This window comes from Anthonomus grandis, chromosome 22 (genome assembly GCF_022605725.1).
Source record: "Anthonomus grandis grandis chromosome 22, icAntGran1.3, whole genome shotgun sequence".
NCBI classification, from domain to species: domain Eukaryota; kingdom Metazoa; phylum Arthropoda; class Insecta; order Coleoptera; family Curculionidae; genus Anthonomus; species Anthonomus grandis.
This window is the reverse complement of record NC_065567.1, coordinates 28,361,944-28,384,826: the sequence shown is the minus strand read 5'-3', so window position 1 is coordinate 28,384,826 and position 22,883 is coordinate 28,361,944. Positions and strand designations below refer to the sequence as shown.

Sequence of the window (22,883 nt, the reverse complement as noted above, 5' to 3'; positions counted from 1 at the left end):
GAAACAGCGTGAAAAGGATCATTTCCACTCTATAAGCATTAATTATTTAAGATTCATGTTACTTACTTATAGCGCACTGCACGTCACTGACTACGTGCTGGAGTCCTAGTAAGGAATTTCTCGCAGTCAGAGACAAGTCGAGACTGGTACGGATGCGACTCGGCTCAATAGTATCGATAAGTTCGCGTACTGATAACGTGCTCGCGGTCATCTATTGGTAAAGATGCTTAATAAAAAACGTCATTTAGTGTTCTTCGCGATCACCTGCGGAGGGGGGGGTTGAAATTTCTCGATTGTTACCCCTAAAATGTGCACAATATAACAAACCCTCTGGATTTTACTTTACGGAAAAAGCACGTGGTGGCCGTAATGATTCTGCGCCGAGCAGGACGCGATCCGGAGCGGATTCTTGGATTTTCGTTCAGAGTTTTCGGGGGTCGAGGGTGAGAACGACGTGCGGCTGGGGTTGTTCAATTACGTCCGTCACTCCGCGGCGGGGGGGCTGTTTTGCAAAATATTCACGATTCTCGCGCGTTCAAACCAAAACATTCCCGACCGTGTGATGTTTCTCGGTGGTAAATTTTTTTTGGTATTTGTGTTATTGGCTACCGATCGTATCTGTTTATTTTGGGTCGTCGGTAAGTGTTTTAAATATCTTAAAATTTTAGAGGTAATTTTTAATAATATTTTTAGGGAAAATAACCTCTGAAAGATCTGTTTTTGTTTTGTTTTATGAAACCTATTATATCCTATAATAGACAAATCGTGTGCGCTGTACTACAACTATAATACCTAAACTATCTAAGTTATTACGTGTTGAATAGTTATGGTCAAACTTTAGGGTTAGACTAATATACCGTGATTATTTAAGACTGACTAGCGGCGATATCTCGGGGAAACTATGCAATGATTTATTCTGCCTTGGCTGCCGAATATTCAATAATTATTATCTCTGGAGAAATTTCTTTAAGTCAGTGGTACGTGAATATTACACCCTTTCATTATAAAAATAAATATAATAATGAACTCTCTTATAAGTATTTAAGTTAATAAATCTTATTTATTAAATACACTCTGTGATTAGTTGCTTGAATTTATACGATTAACTTGAACATTTTATTTCAGTTCAACGTTCCATAAATAATATTGCACCCGTTTAAGTACCTGTACCATTAAATAAATAAATAAAAGTCATTTAAATTATGCATCCAAAAAAAAAAAAATGTGTTTCATAAAATGAATGATAATTATTCTTTTTTCTTGTTAAAAATCATCAAGAATATTATTGTTTCTTATTTTTGGTTTCTCACCAAATTTTTGGAGATTTTTGGGTCGATTCAGTGCAATTTTACTTTTAAATAATTAAAAACAAAATCTTTTTTATTAGTGTTACTATTACACGTTTAATTGATGTTAGTTCAATGAATTCTATGCCCTTTCTTTATTTTTTAGTGACCGCACCATTAAAAAACAATAAAATAAATAAACATGTCCCGGGATCATTTAAATTATGCTTCAATGCGTGCTCCATAAAATGGACAATATTTAAAAAACATTTAATTTTTCCTAAGAAAAAACATAAAAATTTATTGGCCAATTTTTGGTTTTCTTTTTAAAAATTTGTCATTCAAATTTCGGAGATTTTTGGGTCCATGTAGTGCAAATTTACTTTTTAATAAATAAAAACAAAATCTTTTTATTGGTGTTAATAATAAATATTTAATTGGTGTTAGTTCTAATAATAATTCTATACTCTTTCATTATTTTCAAGTGACTGTACCATTAAAAAATAAATAAACGTGCCCATGGCTATTTAAATTATGCATTCAAGAAAAATTAAAATTGTATGAATATTAATTATTTCTCTTTCCTGGGAAAAATCACAAAAAAAATATTAATTTTTACATTTCTCTTTTTCTCTAAAGATCCTGTAGGTCAATTTAGTGCAATTTTAATTTTTAATAATTAAAAACAAAATGCAACAGAAATATTATTTAATTAATTAACTGGACAATTAAAATAAATAAACGTGTCTCGTGGGCAGTTCAGTTATGCATCCAATAAAAATTAAAACGACTTTTATTCGTGCCTTTTTAAGGAATTTTTCTGTTATTTCGGGAGAAATTTTAACCATTTAAAATAATGCTGCAACCTTCTATGATATAAATAAATGTACATACGTGTCTCATAATGATTCAAGTTAGACATCCAATAATTTGAATCTTTATTGATATTTTAATTAGTCACTGAATTTTTGTTTGGTTTTTTCAATGTTAATAAAATTTCGCTTTAATTCAATGAATAATATATGACACAATCTGTTACTATTTGTCAGTAACTGTAATATTACAATAAATAAATAAACGTGTATCGTAGTCATTTAAATTATGCATCCAAGTCAAAATGTGTTTCATGAAATGCATAATAATTATTTCTTTTTTCTGGACTTTTTTTTAATTTTTCTTTTTTTTTTTCATAATAATTTTTCACTAAAATTTTGGATATTTTGTGGTTTATTTAGGGGAATTTTGCATTTTTAATAAATAATAGCGTAATATAACCAAACAATTGCTTAGGACGTTTTAATAATTAGAAGCGTTTTAATTATACATAATAATTTTTGGAAATTTTTTAATAATTTGGTCAATTTAGAACAGTTCTAATTTTTTAATGATTAAAAACGTATGAATTACACATAGTAATAAACGTATTCATTTATATTAATATTAATGTTATTTCCACGCATAAATATTCATGATTCTCAAGTAGAAATTAAATATATAATTGATAATATTTTAATTAATTTAGTGGTTAAAACTTTATTAAATAAACAAACGTGTCTCGTAACCATTTAAGTTATGCATCCATTCAAAATGTGTCTTGTTCGTTTAATTAATGATTAAAATTAATTTCAATAGTAATTAGTACATGTGCGTCATATTCATTTAAATTATGCATCATAAATACTCAAGAATTTATGTGTTTTTTTTCCAGTAGACATCTATAGGCGTACTATTAATTAAATTAAATGACAAAATTTTTGTGATGAATAAATTATAATGTGTCGCTTTAATAATATTTAGTACAATTTAAATTAAAAAAAATTATTTATTTTTTTTTAATTTAATAATAAATAAATGTACCTTAGGTTCATTTAAATTATGCACAATGAAAATTCCTATTGTGAATCAAATTCATTCAAAAATTTAATGAATGAATATTAATGCACCCCTTGTATTTTCATAATAATAAGAAATAATAATTAATTTATTTAAAAAAAAATATGACTAATAGTTTATTATGCATTATAAAAACTCAATACTTTAATCCATTTTTTTTCAGATAATATATATACACATTTTTGTAATATATTGATTAATTGATTGCTTCTCAAGTACAATTTATGTTAAAACAAATATATTTTGAAATTTGATAATAAATAATTGTGTGTCATAGTCATTTAAATTATGCATTATAAAACCCAGGAATTAAATTCAATTTATTCCAAATAAGAATCCAAATTCCCTTTAACTAAATGAATATTAATAATGTCTTTTAAATTTGATAAATAATAGTGCATCTTAATTAATTTAATAATTAAGACTTTATTAAATAAACAAACGTGTCTCGTAACTACTTAAGTTATGCATCCATTTAAAATGACAATGTGTCTTGTTCGTTTAATTAATCATTAAAATTAATTTCAATAGTAATTAGTACGTGTGCCTCAGATTCATTTAAATTATGCATCATAAAAACTCAAGGTGTTTTTTTTCCAAATAGAAATCTATAGGTGTACTATTAATTAAATTAAATGACAAAATTTGTGTGATGAATAAATTATAATGTGTCGCTTTAATAATATTTAGTACAATTTACATAAAAAAAACTTATTTATTTTTTTTTATTTTAATAATAAATAAATGTACCTTAGGGTCATTTAAATTATGCACAATAAAAATTCCTATTGTGAAAAAGCTTCTACAGTGAATCAAATTCATTTAAACATTTAATGAATGAATATTAATGCACCCCTTGTATTTTCATAATAATAAGAAATAATAATTAATTTATTTAAAATAAAAAATGTGACTAATAGTCAATTATGCATTATAAAAACCCAATACTTTAATAACTTTTTTTTTCAAATAATATTCATATATGTACATTTTTGTAATATATTTAATAATTGATTGCTTCTTAAGTATAACTTAAATTAAAACAAATATATTTCGAATTTTGATAATAAATAATTGTGCGTCATAGTCATTTCAATTATGCATTATAAAAACCCAGGAATTAAATTCGATTTATTCCAAATTCCCTTTAACTAAAAGAATATTAATAATGTCTTTTAAATTTGATAAATAATAGTGCATCTTAATTAATTTAATAATTAAGACTTTATTAAATAAACAAACGTGTCTCGTAACTACTTAAGTTATGCATCCATTCAAAATGACAATGTGTCTTGTTCGTTTAATTAATCATTAAAATTAATTTCAATAGTAATTAGTACATGTGCATAATATTCATTTAAATTATGCATCACAAAAACTCAAGGTGTTTTTTTTCCAAATAGAAATCTATAGGTGTACTATTAATTAAATTAAATGACAAAATTTTTGTGATGAATAAATTATAATGTGTCGCTTTAATAATATTTAGTACAATTTAAATAAACAAAACTTATTTATTTTTTTTTAATTTAATAATAAATAAATGTACCTTAGGTTCATTTAAATTATGCACGATGAAAATTCCTATTGTGAAAAAGTTCCTATAGTGAATCAGATTCATTCAAAAATTTAATGAATGAATATTAATGCACCCCTTGTATTTTCATAATAATAAGAAATAATAATTAATTTATTTAAAATTAAAAATGTGACTAATAGTCAATTATGCATTATAAAAACCCAATACTTTAATACATTTTTTTTCAAATAATATTTATATACATTTTTGTAATATATTGATTAATTGATTGCTTCTCAAGTACAATTTAATTTAAAACAAATATATTTAGAATTTTGATAATAAATAATTGTGCGTCAATTTTGTTAATAAATAATTGTGCGTCATAGTCATTTAAATTATGCATTATAAAAACTCAGGAGTTAAGTTCGATTTATTTCCTTTAACTAAGTGAATATTAATAATGTCTTTTAAATTGATGATTAATACTGCATCCCTTTAATATTTTTTAATATACCTTAAAAATTCAATTAAATACACAAATGCATAATATCATTATTAGTTTATTTCCCTTTAAATATCAATATCTGTACTTTGAACCTTAAGATTTAAAGCTCAAAAAGGCACCTTAATTTAATATAAATAAATATATTTTCAATCAAATTAAAGCTTCTATCAAAAAGCTACCTGGCAACTAATTGAGACCTAAAATGATTTTCTTCAATAATTTATTACTTTTCAGAATAATTCGGAGAAAACCGATATTTGTTTACTCTGTATCAAATAGGTTAGAGTTGCAATACCTATTTTAGGGTATCATTTTTTCCATTAGAAATATACGGATTTCTTAGGAAAAAGAAAAACAATTTAGTATCTTTCATGATATGATAACCTAAAAATTACCCAGTCATTTATTTAATTTTACCTCTTATTACAATTCCTGCCATTATTTTGGCCGAAAGAATCCCTTTATAGGTGCTCAAATAAAGAAAATATTTATTTTTTGCTCATTACGCTTCATAATAGCCTCACAATGATTACACTGAGGAATAACGGCACTCGTCGAATCCAAGGAATTCTTCAGGAGCGGCCACTCGTTTATATTAAGCAAATATTCAATTTAAAATTCGTTAAAAACATCTTGAAACGATGCGGCTTTTTGAATATTACAGTTGAGACAATTGAAAAAAAGAGACGTGCCTCATATTCATTTAAGTTATGCATAAAAAGAAAAGATTCAAATAGGAGTTTTTTTATTAATTTTAGTCTAATTAGCTTAAGCCATTTTCGTTCCTCCGTTCTTTAGGTACATTTATTTTGATCTTGAGGCCTCACCAAGTTAATAATTTAAGTCTCTTTTATGGCTAAATTAGTAACTGTCTAGTGCCTTAATGAGGTTACGAGTCTCAGCTAAGAAAAACAGAACGTTTTTCATTTTTTCCGGTTAACTAAACATTATGCAGGTTTAATTAAAAAAAAAAAAACTTTTTAAAGGGGAATTTTAGAGCAACCGGGGTTTTTAAGAAACGGTTTCCAAGCAAACAAACGTGGAAGGTTAATATTCGACCCTATTTCACGTTGTAAAACGATGATACGTTCTTCTAAAATCCCCTATTGAATAAGAGATTTCCAAAAGTGTTCTCAGCTTTCTCGCATTTAAATAAAATCGATTTAAATATTTTTATAACTGAATTTATTTACACACCAAAGGGGGCCACCGCTGCTGAATTGATATCTAACTATCTGTCTACTTCTTTTCGATTTAAATATTTCTAAATCATAATAAGAGGCGATAAAGGTTAGCCCCCCCTGTTATCCCTAACAGATTGCATGAATAAATACACAATCAGTTAGTTTGTTTAAATGTATTCGGCGAATTTATCTTGACCGAATTTGGCACATTTATCTTGACCGATACAAGAATGGGACTGCGAGGCACATCAGGGGGAGAAAAAACAGACGCGAAAATCTTTCTCCCAAGAAAAGCAATTTGTATCTGTCGATTCAGCGGGCCCCCCATTTTAAACGCGATTTTTCCAGACTACGCCTGGTAAGACATTAATAATCCTCACCACGATTGGCATGTACGAGCTTCGATAAATAACTTTCTAAATAAGGCATTAATTTATATACAAAAAAAAATATTTAAAAATAACCCTGTACTAGATTCAATAGCATCCTCGGGTAATAGCAAGAACGTGTCTCTACCCCATTATATTAATTTCATATACTATCAAGCAGCGTTACTCAAAGTATGCTCCTGAACGAAAAAATTGAATGAAACCTACGGTAGGGCTCCGCCAGCAGTCATTGAATGCATGTATTAAAGTGGACCTGTATCTATCTTTTTTTGTATGATTATTAATAAACAATTCACATATAAATGTTCTGTTTATGTTTTTTATTAGGGTTCCGTCACGAAAAAAGTTTAAGTAACATTGCTATAAAGTATAAGATATTTAAAGTAAAAAACGAAAGATTGTGTCAATGACTACTTACCGCATGACATAATTCGTGAAAAAAATGTTTACTTTAAAAGTTGATCGGAAATAGAGGGTATACAAGATTGGAATAATAATAATGCATTTATTTAGCATAATGCTACAAGAAAACAATATAAATCTTATAATGTAACAGCATGCATGAAGATCTAAAATATTTAATTATGCCATAATATGGTATAGGTATGCGAAACTTATAATAACAATAATGTATCATAATTAAATCGTTCTGCTCCACTTTCTTTCCGATATATCAACATTCGATGTTGCATCTCATGGTCGGCTCGGGTTATTGTTTTTTCGAAACATGTTTTCTAGGTCGTCTTTATTGGGCACCTCGGTTATTTTCCTGGAGACATTTTGGATCGTCCCGGTATTCCATGGACAATCGCAGCCTCCGGTTTTCCAGAAGTACCTCGTCAAGGAGTGAAGTCACAACCCAACTGTGGAGCACGTCGTATAATAAAAGATACTATAAAATAGAATTATTAAAAGACTATACACTACCGCTCAAAAGTAGTTGCCCACCATGTATTCTTTTTAATATTTTAAATTAGATACATAACATTTTATCTTTATACCTATATTTAGATTGTATCTCTTTTGTAAACAGCATATTTTGTTCGTTGAAAAAGACCGAGTATTTAAAAAATAGTCTTGCAAATAACAATCAATGTAGTGAAAATATGCACTTCTTCTGAAAAACTAATTTAATTACAGCTCGTTTCCGATGAAATTTGAAACATTTAAAGGTGTTTAGTCTTCAAGAATTGATTTTGTGTGGCTTGCTTATTGACGATTGTCACCGTTTCTTTGCTGGTTTTTTAACATTCTTTAAAATGGCTAAACCAAAAGAGTTATCGGTAGAAACAAAAGGTATTATCATTGGACTTCATAAGGCTGGAAAGATTAACCGTCAAATTTCAACGGATTTGGAAATTCCAAGGCGGACTGTAGATTATAATGTTAGAAAATTCACCAGAGAAGGGACAAGTTCAAAGGAGGATTTAAATATTATAATTACAAGCAAACGCAATAGATGCCTTACCGCCCCTGAAATCACAGCAAAAATCAACAAGGAGCGTAAAAAAGCGGTCAGTGTTTCGACAGTAAAACGGTCTTAAAGGACGTTTAGCTGTATCAAAACCGCTACTGAAGGATGTTAATAAGAAGAAAAGACTTTTATTCACAGTATTCAGTTTTACCATAATTTGAGTTTTCAAAATATTGTAATTATTGATTTTTTAATTACAGAAAGATGAAATCCTTGATTTTTTTCCGATTCTAGATTGTTGAATTATCAATCATTACAGTCCTTGCAGTAGAAGTTAAAATGTTGACGTTTGCTTACAGGAGTGTCCGTACTAAATCAAATTTACCATTATTCCAGTATTCAAAATAACGTAATCATTGCTTTTTTAATTAGAGAATGATTAAATTCTTAAATTTTTATATTATATTAGATTGTTGGATCATCAATCATCACAGCCCTTACTATAGAAGTTAAAATATTCACGTTTACTTACAGGAGTGCCTGTGCAAAATCAAATTATTGACAGTACTCAGTTCCACCATTATTCTATTATTCAGAATAACGTAATCATTGCTTTTTTAATTAGAGAATGATGAAATTCTTGATTTTTTTTGATTCTAGATTGTTAGATAATCAATCATCGCAGTTCTTGCAATAGAAGTTAAAATATTCACGTTTACTTACAGGCGTGCCTGTACTAAATTAAATTATTTACAGCATTCAGTTGCAGCAATATTCCAGTATTCAAAATAATGTAACTCTTAATTTTTAAATTAAATAATAATGAAATTCTCTTGATTTCTTGATTTTTTTAATTGTTGGATCACCATTTACAGTCCTTATAGTAAAAGTTGGAATATTCATGTTTACTTACAGGAGTGCCTGTACTAAATAAAATTATATACAGAATTCAGTTACAACATTATTCCAGTATTCAATATAATGTAACACTTAATTCTTAAATTAAAGAATGACTAAGTTTTCTTGATTTCTTCATTTTTTAATTGTTGGATCACCAATCTTTACAGTCCTTACAGTGGAAGTTGCAATATTCATGTTTACTTATAGGAGTGCCTGTACTAAATAAAATTATTTAGGTACAGCATTATTCTAGTATTCAAAATAATGTAATCATTGATTCATTAATTAGAGAATGATGAAATCCTTAATTTCTTGGATTATATAATGTTGGATCATTTTTAATCTAAGGTTCCAGGGTGGTTAGTACTTTTTTGATTTTAGGTTTTTTATAAAAATTAAAAACAATTTTAAAAAAATTATTAATAAATTTAGTTTATTTAGCATTTTGCTTTTATTTCAGATCTATTGAAGTCCGCTAACAGGGACATATCATAACCTAATTGTTATTAATTATTGGGTGTCTATATATTAATTGATTTAATAATAATAATAATAATAATAATAATAATAATAATATTCTTTATTTAGCACTTGGCTAATACATTCAATTTGCTAAATTTAGTAGTATAAAAAATAAGTAAAACCTATAGTAATACATAAACTGTACATCACATAACGCTATTTCTAAATAAATGTTTTTTAACATTCTTATTAAATAACCTTAAATTACTTGCGTTCTTGATTTCTAATGGAAGAGAGTTAAAAGCTTGCAACCCTTCAAAAAAACAATGATTTTTGCAATAAAGTTGATCTAACTCTTGATATATGATAATCATTTCTTGACCTTATATTATATTGTTGAAAGTTGGATCTTTTCTCTAAAAAATGTTGCAGATATGATGGCATAAATCCATGCTCTATTTTATAAATTAAAATTAAATTTGCCTTAAGAATATTTTGCTTCACAGGAAGCCATTTTAATATTTGAAGCATCTGATTGATAGGTGTATATTTATTACCGTTAAGAATAATTCGCATTACTTTATTTTGTTGAAGTTGTAACTGATTTATATATTCCTGAGAGCATAATATAAGTAACGAGGAACAGTAATTAAAGTGCGGCAAAATAATTGTATTGTATACTAACATTTTAATCCATAATAATAGATTATAAAACTTATTGGCATAGTTTTTTACTTAAATCGTATTCTACTTTTATGCATTTTATAAAGTAAGTTTAATGAAAAAAATTCATTTGGAAATCTGGAAAACATGAATATATCAAACTTTTTGACTCAAAAATTAACATTAACTTCCTGGAACATTAAATACTAATACTTGACAATGTTGCTGATTTAAGTGATAGCTGGGAATAATATGAACTCGTAGCTCGAGTGGGCCCAATCACACAAAGAATGGACCATTGATGACTGGAAAAAAGTTCTCTGAAGTGAGGAGTCGAAATTTGAGGTTTTTGAAACGAAGAGGCGAGTTTTTGTTCGCCGTTATGCCAATGAAAGGGTCGCTGAGAACTGTACGGTGGCCTCAGTTAAACACTGTGGTGGTTCGGAGGATCTGCAGAAGAAATTCTTCGAGAAGAGGGTTAAAAAACAATTTTAAGTGACAATGTACTTCTTTCTGATACTCGAATAATTGGGGAAAATTTCATCTTTCAACATGACAATGACCCCAAGCACACGTCGAAATTGTGCAAGCAATATTTAGGTCAATTACAAAGTCAACATCTTCTGAAAGTTATGGTATGGCCCCCACAATCACCGGACCTCAATTCTATCGAATTACTGTGGGATGAACTGGATAGACAAGTGCGAAAATTGTGCTCCACATCAAAAGAAGACTTGTGAAGGATCATCCAAAAAGAGTGGCACAAGATACCTCAGGAAATTTTGGACAAATTAATTAGAAGACTACCGAAACTCTGTGAAGCTGTTATTAAAAATCGAGGCAGACATGTAGATGAATCCAAATATTAATTAATTAAAAAATGTATTGTTTATATTTATTTTGTTATAAATAAACCGTTTCATAAGAATAACTGATGGGTGTATTATTTTTAGTTATAACTTTAAAACACTCATATGTGGGCAAATACTTTTGAGCGGTAGTGTACATAAAACATTGAAAAAACCAGTATTACATATAAAACCCATTGAAAATTACTTAAGAACTAATAGAACTAAGAGTCCTTTAAAACCATTAAAATAGTCACAGTTTCAGGCAAAACAAGAGATAAATTCAACAAAACATTAATTTTTAATTAATCTTTTAAATGCATTAAGATTTTTACATTCTTTAATATTATTTGGCAGTCGATTAAACTCTAATAAACCTTTATTCAGAATACTGTTCAACATTTGTGTAGTGTTGCATCGAATGACTAGGATGAAATCATTACGGCTTCTGGTATAATAGTCATAAACGTTCATAATGCAATTTAATGCTTACCTACATTTGTGATAGAGAATGTAGGTAAGTAACATTATATTTTTAATCTGAAATATAAATATAAAAGCTTTAAGCATTATTTCTTGCTTTACAGAGAATAATTGCAAGACATCTAACATGGTTATCACAGGTGTATATCTATTGCATTTTTCTGATTTGTACTATCTGAATTTCCGCTATTTTATAATTGAGTATACTGAACATTAAAGTTGAACAGTATTGTAAATGGGGTGCCGCTAAGCTATTATAAAATAACAATTTTGTATACGTTGATACATTTTTGCCGATTCGAGATACAAAAACAACCTTTTGCGAGAATTTTTTTAATACATTATCACAATGAGCATAGAAGTTCAACTGAGGATCTAATACTGTTTACCAAGATGTTTCATATGTTGCTTATACTGTAATTTAACGCCATTTATATTAATATTAAAACGTTCCACATTCACCAAACTTAATCTATGTTTTTTGCCATATACACAGAATTTAGTAAAAAAATTAAATGGTATACATAGTGCTTATTCTAAAATGCCTCCTAATTCTTTTTTCAAAAAAATTTTTTTAAGACCTATTGACTTATTTTATTAAATTTTTACTTATTTGCGACAAAAAAATGGTTAAACTATTGCAATTCTCATAGCATTACGCCTTTGAGGGTTTTTTCACGTTTTACTCAAAAACTTGAAGGTTATTCGTGAAAATTACAAATACAAAAACTATAGATTTTTTTATCACCTGAAATTTTCTTAAAAAGCATTTTTTTTAAACAATCATTTTCTGCAAAAAAACGTTTTTCATTAATCTTACCCTTGCCCCCCCACCCACCCCACACAGCTTACCAGTTAGAAACTGTTTTGAAAAATCAACGTTTTTCAAAATAATATGCTAATAACACAGTTTGGCTATTTAAATTTTATATAATTATATTGTATGTATATTAATAAATATTTAATACAAAACCGAGCTATATTACATTGGATATTATGGACAAAAAACAGTGATTTTTCAAAAGAGTTTCTTACTAGGTAAATGTTTGGGGCGGGTGGGGGGTAAGGTTTTTATTAATAAAAAACAATGTTTTTGCAAAAAATATATATTTAATTTATTAGCACTATTTAATTATAAAAATAGCGTTATTACATTAAATAAAATGGGCGAAAAACAGTGATTACACCCTTATTAAAAAAAGAAATTCCTCACTAAATAATGAATGAGCATTTTTCGACGCATTTACATTTAAAACGCATTGCAGTTAAATTTCTGCTGCGCGATTTTCTTTTACATAAATATCCCCTCGTTTGAGTGCACCAAATTAGTTTAAATTTCCTTATTAATAACCCTCTGTACCATTATTTACGTGTGTAAATTAGAGATGCTATTATTCGCATATGTTTTTCTTGCTCTAACTGTATATTTATTTATACTAATGCAAATATAAATACAGTATTTTAGTCATGTTCAATCTTTTTTATAAATAAGTATTACTATTGACCTCTGAAATTGTTACTTAAGTAGCTTTTGTGCATGAATGTCTTTAAATTAAAGTAGCGGGTTAAATTAAGCTGTTATGTATATACGCACCCCTTTACTTGGCCAAAGAACCGTTCCGTGTTACGCAAACAACCGGAGAAGAATCTACAAAGCCCCCTGGTGCTTTATTATTAACTATTTGTCTTAAAGTGAAGGGTTAATAAATCAAGAACATATTTGTAGAGGGTTTAGGTTTCGGATCTAAATGAAAATTTATATCCGCAGATTTGTGTTGGAGGCAAGATTTTACGTTGTTACGCAACGAATCGTTATTTTGGCTTAAACGGGTTACGCAAATAACATGTAATTTCATACGATAAAACGTACATATATGCACGTTTGTAAACACACTCGAACCCCGTTATTTTTTTTTGTACATTTTTTATTTACCGTGCAAAGACATCAACAGAGAAATTATTGCATTGATTGTAAAACGGCGTTTGATTGTTTATATGGTAAAAGTCCACTTTTTGACATTCTACCTCACCTCACTTCTCACTTACTTTCTGAATGATTTTAAAGAGTAACTTCCGTTACTTTATTAATCTGTTTACAAACGATAAGCATGGTTTTATAGCGATCGTCAATGATTCCTGTGCCTGAGATAAAGATTTAGGTCAAAAAAGGGGGGTAAAAGTTCAATTTTTGATTTTCTACCGCATCTCACCTTTCACTAACATCCTGAATCATTTTCAAAAGTTACTTTTCTTACTTCAGTAATCCGTTTACAAATGATAAGCATGATTTCATAGCGATCGTCAATGATTCCTGGACCAGAGATAAAGATTTAGGTCAAAAAAGGGGGTAAAAGTCCACTTTTTGATATTCTACCGCATCTCACCTCTCAGAAACGTCCTGAATCAATTTTAAAAGTCACTTTTCTTATTTCATTAATATGTTTATAAACGATAAGCATAATTTTATGACGATCGTCAATGATTCCTGGGCCTGAGATAAAGATTTATGTCAAAAAAGAGGTTAGAAGTCCACTTTATGACTTTTTACCGCGTCTCACCTCTCACTAGCATCTTGAATAATTTTTAAAAGTAACTTTTCTTACTTTAGTAATTTGTTTACAAATGAAGAGCATAATTTCATAGCGATCGTAAATGATTCCTGGTCTTGAGATAGGGATTTATGTATTATATATACTTTTTGACATTCTACCGCATCTCACCTCTCACTAGCATCTTGAATCATTTTCAAAAGTCTCTTTTCTTACTAAATTAATCCGTTTACAAATGGTAAGCATGATTTTATAGCGATGGTCAATGATTCCTGGGCCTGAGATAAAGATTTATGTCAAAAAAGGGAGTAAAAGTCCACTTTTTGTCAATCTACCGCATCTCACCTCTCACAAACGTCTTGAATCATTTTCAAAAGTCACTTTTCTTATTTCATTGATATGTTCACAAACGATTAGCATGATTTTATGGCGATCGTCAATGATTCCTGGACCAGAGATAAAGATTTATGTCAAAAAAAGGGGTAAAAGTCCACTTTTTGACATTCTACCGCATCTCACTTTTCACTAACATCCTGAATCATTTTCAAAAGTTACTTTTCTTACTTCAGTAATCCGTTTACAAATGATAAGCATGATTTCATAGCGATCGTCAATGATTCCTGGACCTGAGATAAAGATTTATGTTAAAAAAGGGGGTAAAAGTCCACTTTTTGACTTTCTACCGCATCTCACCTTTCACTAACATCCTGAGTCATTTTCAGAAGTCACTCTTCTTACTTAATTAATCCGTCTACAAACGATAAGCACGATTTTATAGCGATCGTCAATGATTCCTGGGCCTGAGATAAAGATTTAGGTCAAAAAAAGGGGGTAAAAGTACACTTTTTGACATTCTACCGCATCTCACCTCTCACAAACGTCCTGAATCATTTTCAAAAGTTACTTTCCTTGCTTCTATAATCTGTTTACAAACGACAACCTTAATTTTATAGCGATTATCAATGATTCTTGAGCCTGAGATAAAGATTTAGGTTAAAAAATGGGGTAAAAGTCTACTTTTTGACTTTCCACCGCATCTAACCTCTCACTAACGTCCTGAACCACCAAAAATTACTTTTCTTACTTTATTAATCTATTTACAAACGATAAGCATAATTTCATAACGATCACTAATGATGCCTGGGTCTGGGCTAAAGATTCATGCCTAAAAATGGGTAAAAAGTACTGAAGTCCCTGGAATAAGTCAAGTTATTTAGATTTACTTGATCTCCTGTGGTCATAAGGTAAATTAGTTTTAATTAATTATTAAATTGTTATGAAACCCAAAAAACTAATTTTTATTATTGAGGTTCAGCCTCTCAGAATTTGGAAAAAAATACAAATAATTGCTGATATAAACCTTTTGTGTTTATTGGAGTTATGAGTATTGGACTGATCGTGTAAAAAAATAACCAGGAATCTCTGGAATAAATATTAGTAATTACTGGGTCAAGTGGACTAAATTTAGTGCAAAATTGGCATAAGACCCAAATGAACTTTTAATAGTAGACGATAATTTTCTCGAAAAACTTTTCTTTATAAAGAAAAACGAAGCCGATAAGGAAACCGCGGAGTTGAATTTTTTTTTGCCGAGCCTAAACAATTCGCTTTGCGGAGAGATATTTGATTCGAAATTGGTGCACTGCCTCGCGTGATTTCGCCCCATAACCGGGCGTAATAAAAATTTTTCCCTTAATTTTAAAAGGGTGTTAGTCTGCTCCTCTGGGTCATGAACACTACTATAAATATATCGAAAATGCCGTCAGAACCCAATTTCGCCACTCATGTATGTACAAAATCGAAAAAGTCATATTTCGCAATACCGTGCATTCTTCGCGAGTATCTGATTGAAAATTCTATTATGAAAGTTTTCTGTTTACGCGAGCGAATTTTTAAAAACGCCCGCCAGTGGCGACTTAATCAATTTGGAAAACAATTAAATTAATGTATTTTTCTTCCGCCGCAATTCCCATAGTTTTGCATACGTTATCGCATAACGACTATTAATAATTTATTGATTCATTCAGTTCATTCCATATATCTGGTAAATTACACTCTGAACTCCGTGTTGCAGATTAAAATGATATTTATTGTAGTTTTCCAATTTAGCATTTGATAATTAATTTATTTCTAAATGCCCCACTGTTTTATTTCCAATAAAGCAGTCATCAGAAGCGGACAATAAAACTACACTCGACCGATACGCGATTTGTTACGGGTCAATTTGTTTATGTTTTAACTTTTTGATCTTTTATGCATGTTAGAGGTATTTTATTTTACGATTAAGGAGTTGAATATACAATAAATAAACCCCTTGTGTGTATATTAATAATAATCAGTCTATTGGCATGCTATGTAATAAGTAGCGATATTAGAGGGTCTGTTCTTTGTCCCTCTTTAATTTCCAAATTAATGGTCTGGATTTTCTGAAAATTGTATTTTTTTGGTATATTTTGTTTAATTTATAAAAAACATGATTATCGTCACGGAATTTGTCACATTATGATACATTTTATACAAATAATAATATTTAATTATTTAGAAATAATGAATAAATTTCTTAGTGATGTGAACCCTTTAGCTACGCACAAGGTATTTTCAAGACAAATTTACGTGTAAATTGTACAAATTTCTATAAATATTTTGTACTGTTTTTCATTAATTTTTGTTTTGAAATTGTACAAAAAATGTCCTTATGCGTGGCCAGAGGCCTCGCATCACTATGAAATTTTTAACGCGTTTCAATTTAAAGTAAAACATTGTGATAACTGGAAAAATTGCGTGGTGGTGCGAGGCCTCTGGCCACGCACAAGGTGCTTTTAGTACAAAATTGTATTAGTATTTAGTACCGTTTTTTACCGATATTTGTAGTAAAATTGTACTAAAAAATGCCCTTATGCGTGGCCAGAGGCCTCGCATCAATATGAAATTTTTAACGCCATTCAATTTAAAGTAAAACATTGTGATAACTGGAAAAATTGCGTGGTGATGCGAGGCCTCTGGCCAAGGTGCTTTTAGTATACATCTTTAAATAGTACAAAATTCTATTTGTATTTGGTACCGTTTTTTACCGATTTTTGTAGTAAAATTGTGCTAAAAAATGTCCTTATGCGTGGCCAGAGGCCTCGCATCACTATGAAATTTTTAACGCGTTTAAATTTAAAGTAAAACATTATGATAACTGGAAAATCTGCGTGATGGTGCGAGGCCTCTGGCCACGCACAAGGTGCTTTTAGTACAAATATTTAACAAGTACAAAATTCTATTAATATTTGGTATCGTTTTTTACCGATTTTTGTATTAAAATTGTACTAAAAAATGCCCTTATGCGTGGCCAGAGGCCTAGCATCAATATGAAATTTTTAACGCCTTTCAATTTAAAGTAAAACATTGTGATAACTGGAAAAATTGCGTGGTGATGCGAGGCCTCTGGCCAAGGTGCTTTTAGTATAAATCTTTAAATAGTACAAAATTCTATTTGTATTTGGTACCGTTTTTTACCGATTTTTGTATTAAAATTGTATTAAAAAATGCCCTTATGCGTGGCCAGAGGCCTCGCATCACTATGAAATTTTTAATGCGTTTAAATTTAAAGTCAAACATTGTGATAACTGGAAAAATTGCGTGATGGTGCGAGGCCTCTGGCCACGCACAAGGTGCTTTTAGTACAAAATTGTATTAGTATTTAGTACCGTTTTTTACCGATTTTTGTAGTAAAATTGTGCTAAAAAATGCCCTTATGCGTGGCCAGAGGCCTTGCATCACTATGAAATTTTTAATGCGTTTAAATTTAAAGTAAAACATTGTGATAACTGGAAAAATTGCGTGGTGGTGCGAGGCCTCTGGCCACGCACAAGGTGCTTTTGGTACAAATATTTAACAAGTACAAAATTCTGTTAATATTTGGTACCGTTTTTTACCGATTCTTGTTTTAAAATTGTACTAAAAAATGCCCTTATGCGTGGCCAGAGGCCTCGCATCACTATGAAATTTTTAACGTGTTTAAATTTAAAGTAAAACATTGTGATAACTGAAAAAATTGCACGGTGATGCGAGGCCTCTGGCCAAGGTGCTTTTAGTATAAATATTTAAATAGTACAAAATTCTATTAGTATTTGGTATCGTTTTTTACCGATTTTTGTAGTAAAATTGTACTAAAAAATGCCCTTATGCGTGGCCAGAGGCCTTGCATCACTATGAAATTTTTAACGCCTTTCAATTTAAAGTAAAACATTGTGATAATTGAGAAAATTGCGTGGTGATGCGAGGCCTCTGGCCAAGGTGCTTTTAGTATAAATCGTTAAATGGTACAAAATTCTATTTGTGTTTGGTACCGTTTTTTACCGATTTTTGTATTAAAATTGTACTAAAAAATGCCCTTATGCGTGGCCAGAGGCCTCGCATCACTATGAAATTTTTAACGCATTTAAATTTAAAGTAAAACATTATGATAACTGGAAAATCTGCGTGATGGTGCGAGGCCTCTGGCCACGCACAAGGTGCTTTTAGTACAAATATTTAACAAGTACAAAATTCTATTAATATTTGGTATCGTTTTTTACCGATTTTTGTATTAAAATTGTACTAAAAAATGCCCTTATGCGTGGCCAGAGGCCTAGCATCAATATGAAATTTTTAACGCCTTTCAATTTAAAGTAAAACATTGTGATAACTGGAAAAATTGCGTGGTGATGCGAGGCCTCTGGCCAAGGTGCTTTTAGTATAAATCGTTAAATGGTACAAAATTCTATTTGTGTTTGGTACCGTTTTTTACCGATTTTTGTATTAAAATTGTACTAAAAAATGCCCTTATGCGTGGCCAGAGGCCTCGCATCACTATGAAATTTTTAACGCGTTTCAATTTAAAGTAAAACATTGTGATAACTGGAAAATCTGCGTGATGGTGCGAGGCCTCTGGCCACGCACAAGGTGCTTTTAGTACAAATATTTAACTGGTACAAGATTCTATTAATATTTTGCACCATTTGAGAAAAAAACCGGGTGAGAGATATGACAAAATATTAACAAAATTTTGTAAATTTAAGGAATGTACAATTTAAGGATTTATACTAAAATTGCCTTGTGCGTGGCCAGAGGCCTCGCACCACCACGCAATTTTTTCAGTTATCACAATTTTTTGTTTTAAATTTAAATACATTAAAAATTTCTAAGTGATGCAAGGCCTTTGGCCACGCATAAGGGCTTTTTTAGTACAATTTTAATACAAAAATGGATGAAAACCAGTACAAAATATTTATAGAAATTTGTACTATAATACGCAATTTTTGCATTTAAATTGGAACATTTGAGAATTTCTTAGTGGTGGGGCTTTTTAGTACAATTTTATTACAAAAAATGGATTAGAAACAGTAAGAAATATTGATAGAATTATATATTACTTAAATATTTGTTCTCAAGGCATCTTGAGCGTGGCCAGAGGCCTTGCACCACCATTTAACTTTTTTAATTATCTCTATAATCTTTGTATTTGACTTTAAACAGGGACAAAATTTCATTTTTAGTACAATTTTTAAAAAAATGGGTGAGAAACAGTACATATTGCGAAAAGAGTTTTGTACAGTTTAGACATTTAGTACTAAAAAGCGCTTTTTATCAGAATTGTTTCATTTTCAGCACCTTTGAAAATTAACTCGATTTCTTTACTTCTATCATTTAATTTCTAAGCCAGTTGTATTTTTTTTCTGATATACTTCACTCAATTACGTAGAAAATTCACAATTTTTCATCATCCTCAATAATACTTAAGACTGAGATAGAGATATTTTTTCACATATTCACACCATTATATGCCAAAAAAAAATTATTAAAAAGAAGATAGCGATTGTTTGTGCATATCGTAATATCGAGTGCCTAATCCACCACTGCTTTAATTTCCTGTAATCGGCAAGTATCATTATCCCTGCGCTGCAAATCCGACGCTCCGAGTTTTAATGGGAAAAAAATAGAAATTATCCCCATGAAATTAAAAAAAAGACCAATAATCTGTTAAAGAGAAAACTAGTAGTTAATTAGTAATAAAAGGGAGCGATGCAATATCTGCAATAAAAAAAAACGATCCGTTTTAACTAGGGAAGTGTTGACAAATGCCCTAAAAAAAGGGACAAAGAAAGTTGAATGTTGGCACTGATACAAGCACAGAATGGGCTCGATAAGAAGAAAAAATAAATAAAGTCTTTTCGCCCCCCTTTTTCTTAGAGCTACGCAGAAACATAAACTCCCAAAATTTGGCACGAGTATCGCATTCGGATCCTGATAACTCTTACAGATAAAATAAATCAAAAATTTTTGCCCCCGTTTTAGCAACCGAACGTTGCGGAAAGTTTCTTTTCACTGCTAGTTTCCTTCATTGTTTCATTCAAACGCGGAATACGAGTGTGTTATTATATTTATTATTGCGCCGAAATGCATTTAAAAAGCTGAATAAAAACCGGCCGTTTATCATTGAATCTTAAAAAACGAATTTATAAAATGTTTGATGAAGGTAGAATATAATATACAAAAAAAAATGCTTTTGTAGAAAATAGAGGAGTGCAATTTTATTTGCAGCGAACGAACAATTTTGCTTCGGGTTTTATTAAATTGAAGAAGAACTGAATAAAAGGGATATTTTATTTTACTAAATGTTTACAAGCATGGCATGCGGTCCAAAGCAAATTGAAATATGTGGAATTTTTAAAATCTGGATGGACTCTTTTCATCGCTCTTTTTTAAGGCAGAAGTCGAATTTACCATTCAGTCTTTTAAACAAACGATTTTTATTAATATTCAAATACTGTCTAGAGTTAATTTTTAGTTTAGGGTTGGGTTTAAGTAACTAACACCCCTTTAAAATATTAAACCTGGTTAGCGAATTGCGCTTAGATGAATTTTCTTACTGTACGTGGATTTTGTAATCTGAATTAAATATCTGAGTGAGCAATCACTTGTCAAAAAACTACCCCAAAATAATCTAATAACCTTAAATAAATAAGTACTCTAAATATTTGTAATAAAAATATTTTTTGTGTTTTTAACTTTGTCACTCTGTCTTAAATATGTAGCTTCACAGTTAAACATGGAGGGGGAATTATTCTTGTATGGGGATGTTTCTCGGCTTGTGGTGGCATGGGACCCATAGTAATAATAGTGGGCAAAATGGATCGTTTCATGTACAAAGAAATTCTGCAAACACATTTAGTGCCATATATGGATGAAGTCATGCCAGTAACAGCCATATTTCAGCATGACAACGATCCAAAACATGCTTCTCAATACTAATTTTTTTATTTTTTGGAAATAAATATTATTTATTTAGTCCAAGATATCCTAGTGATCCTAAAAAGGTTAAACGGTATTAAAAAAATGTTCAAAACAATATCGCTATAACTTACTCAAATTAATCTTAAGGAACTACTCTGTCCGATTGTTTCCTCGGATAAACTCCCATGAAGTCCCTTAATTTAAATTGATATTCACAAGCAAACCCTCCAATGTTTCAATAGGCATCGGTAGTTTCCGTGGTTATGGAGTAATAACTAAACCTAATTGGGAGGGTTAATTAGGTAGTCGACAGTAATCGCACACACAGGCACACACACAGAAGGGCCACACATACAAATAAAGGGCGGGAGTCAACTCGTGATATTTTTCGATTGTTTTTTTTTTGCCCTCCATATTTAATTTATCAAATAGGGACTAGCGAGCGCAAACACATCGAAGACGGTGCGCGTCGCATTTTAACCACCACATATACGCTCCCGGATTCTTTTATTCATAAGTGTGGCTCCCAGGGTCGCGGTAATCTCCCGGGTTTTAGGGCATTTAAGAAAACGGAGCAAACACACCTCAAACTTTTCTCGATTTATTATTTTTATTTTTATTTTTCGACCCGAGCGGTAATAATATCGTCAAGGAATGACGGTTTGATCCTTTATAAAAGTTATATATTAATCCCCGCTCGCCCTGAAGATCCATACTAGAAGAAATTCTTAGACAGTACAGGCGGATCTGAACTCTTACCAGGATTATGAGTCACTTTCCAAGAATAATTTTTTTAAATAACCTAGAGCCAATGCTAGAAAAGCCTTACAGATTCTTCTTAATATTTTTTAAGGAATTTATTTTTGTTTTTTGGCAGTTGAACCCTGAAATAAACTATTGAATCTACTAGTTCTCTTTAGGCTCTCCTAAACTCCCTAGTTCTTCAGAATTTTCACTAAATTTATATTAATTATTTCATCGAATTTTTAGGTCACTTGAAATGCCTGAAATAAAATACAGGAATTATTTAGAATTTTCAAAAAATTGTGGATTAATCTAGATTTCCCTTAAGGAAGTGTAAGAGTAAGAAAAAAATTATTCCAGGCACTCTAAGAGTCTGAAATGCCTGGAATAAGACTTACATTACAAAATACAGGAATTATCTATAATTTTCAAAAAATTGTGAACTAATTCAGATTACTCTCAATGACTTTAAGGAAGTTATAAGAATATTTAAAAAAATTATTCCAGGCATTTCAAGGGGGTGAAGTGCCTAGAATAACACTTTAAAATTATCTAGAATTGCTAAAAAAATCAAATCGTAGAATAATTTAAATTATTCCTCAAATTGTTTAATTAATTCTCTCAATTTGTCAAAAAATTAAGTCGTAGATTAAATGCCTGGAATAAAAAGAAATTTATTTCAAGCACTCCAAAGCGGTCAGATGTCTGGAATAAGTTATTTATTAAATCGGAAATTGGGTAATTTATTTAATAATAAAATTATTTATGTTAATATTTATGT

General features: G+C 29.9%; 1 protein-coding gene across 1 annotated transcript in view; it reads left to right on the top strand.

Annotated features, from left to right (window-relative positions):
* Window positions 1–295: 295 nt before the first annotated feature.
* LOC126748283 (lachesin-like) overlaps window positions 296–22,883 on the top strand; it is a 114,633-nt gene continuing 92,045 nt past the window's right edge. The window contains exon 1 of the mRNA XM_050457402.1: window positions 296–638. Within this exon, the coding sequence (XP_050313359.1) occupies window positions 563–638 (76 nt within the window). The 5' untranslated portion in view covers window positions 296–562. The remainder of the gene's footprint in view (window positions 639–22,883) is intronic.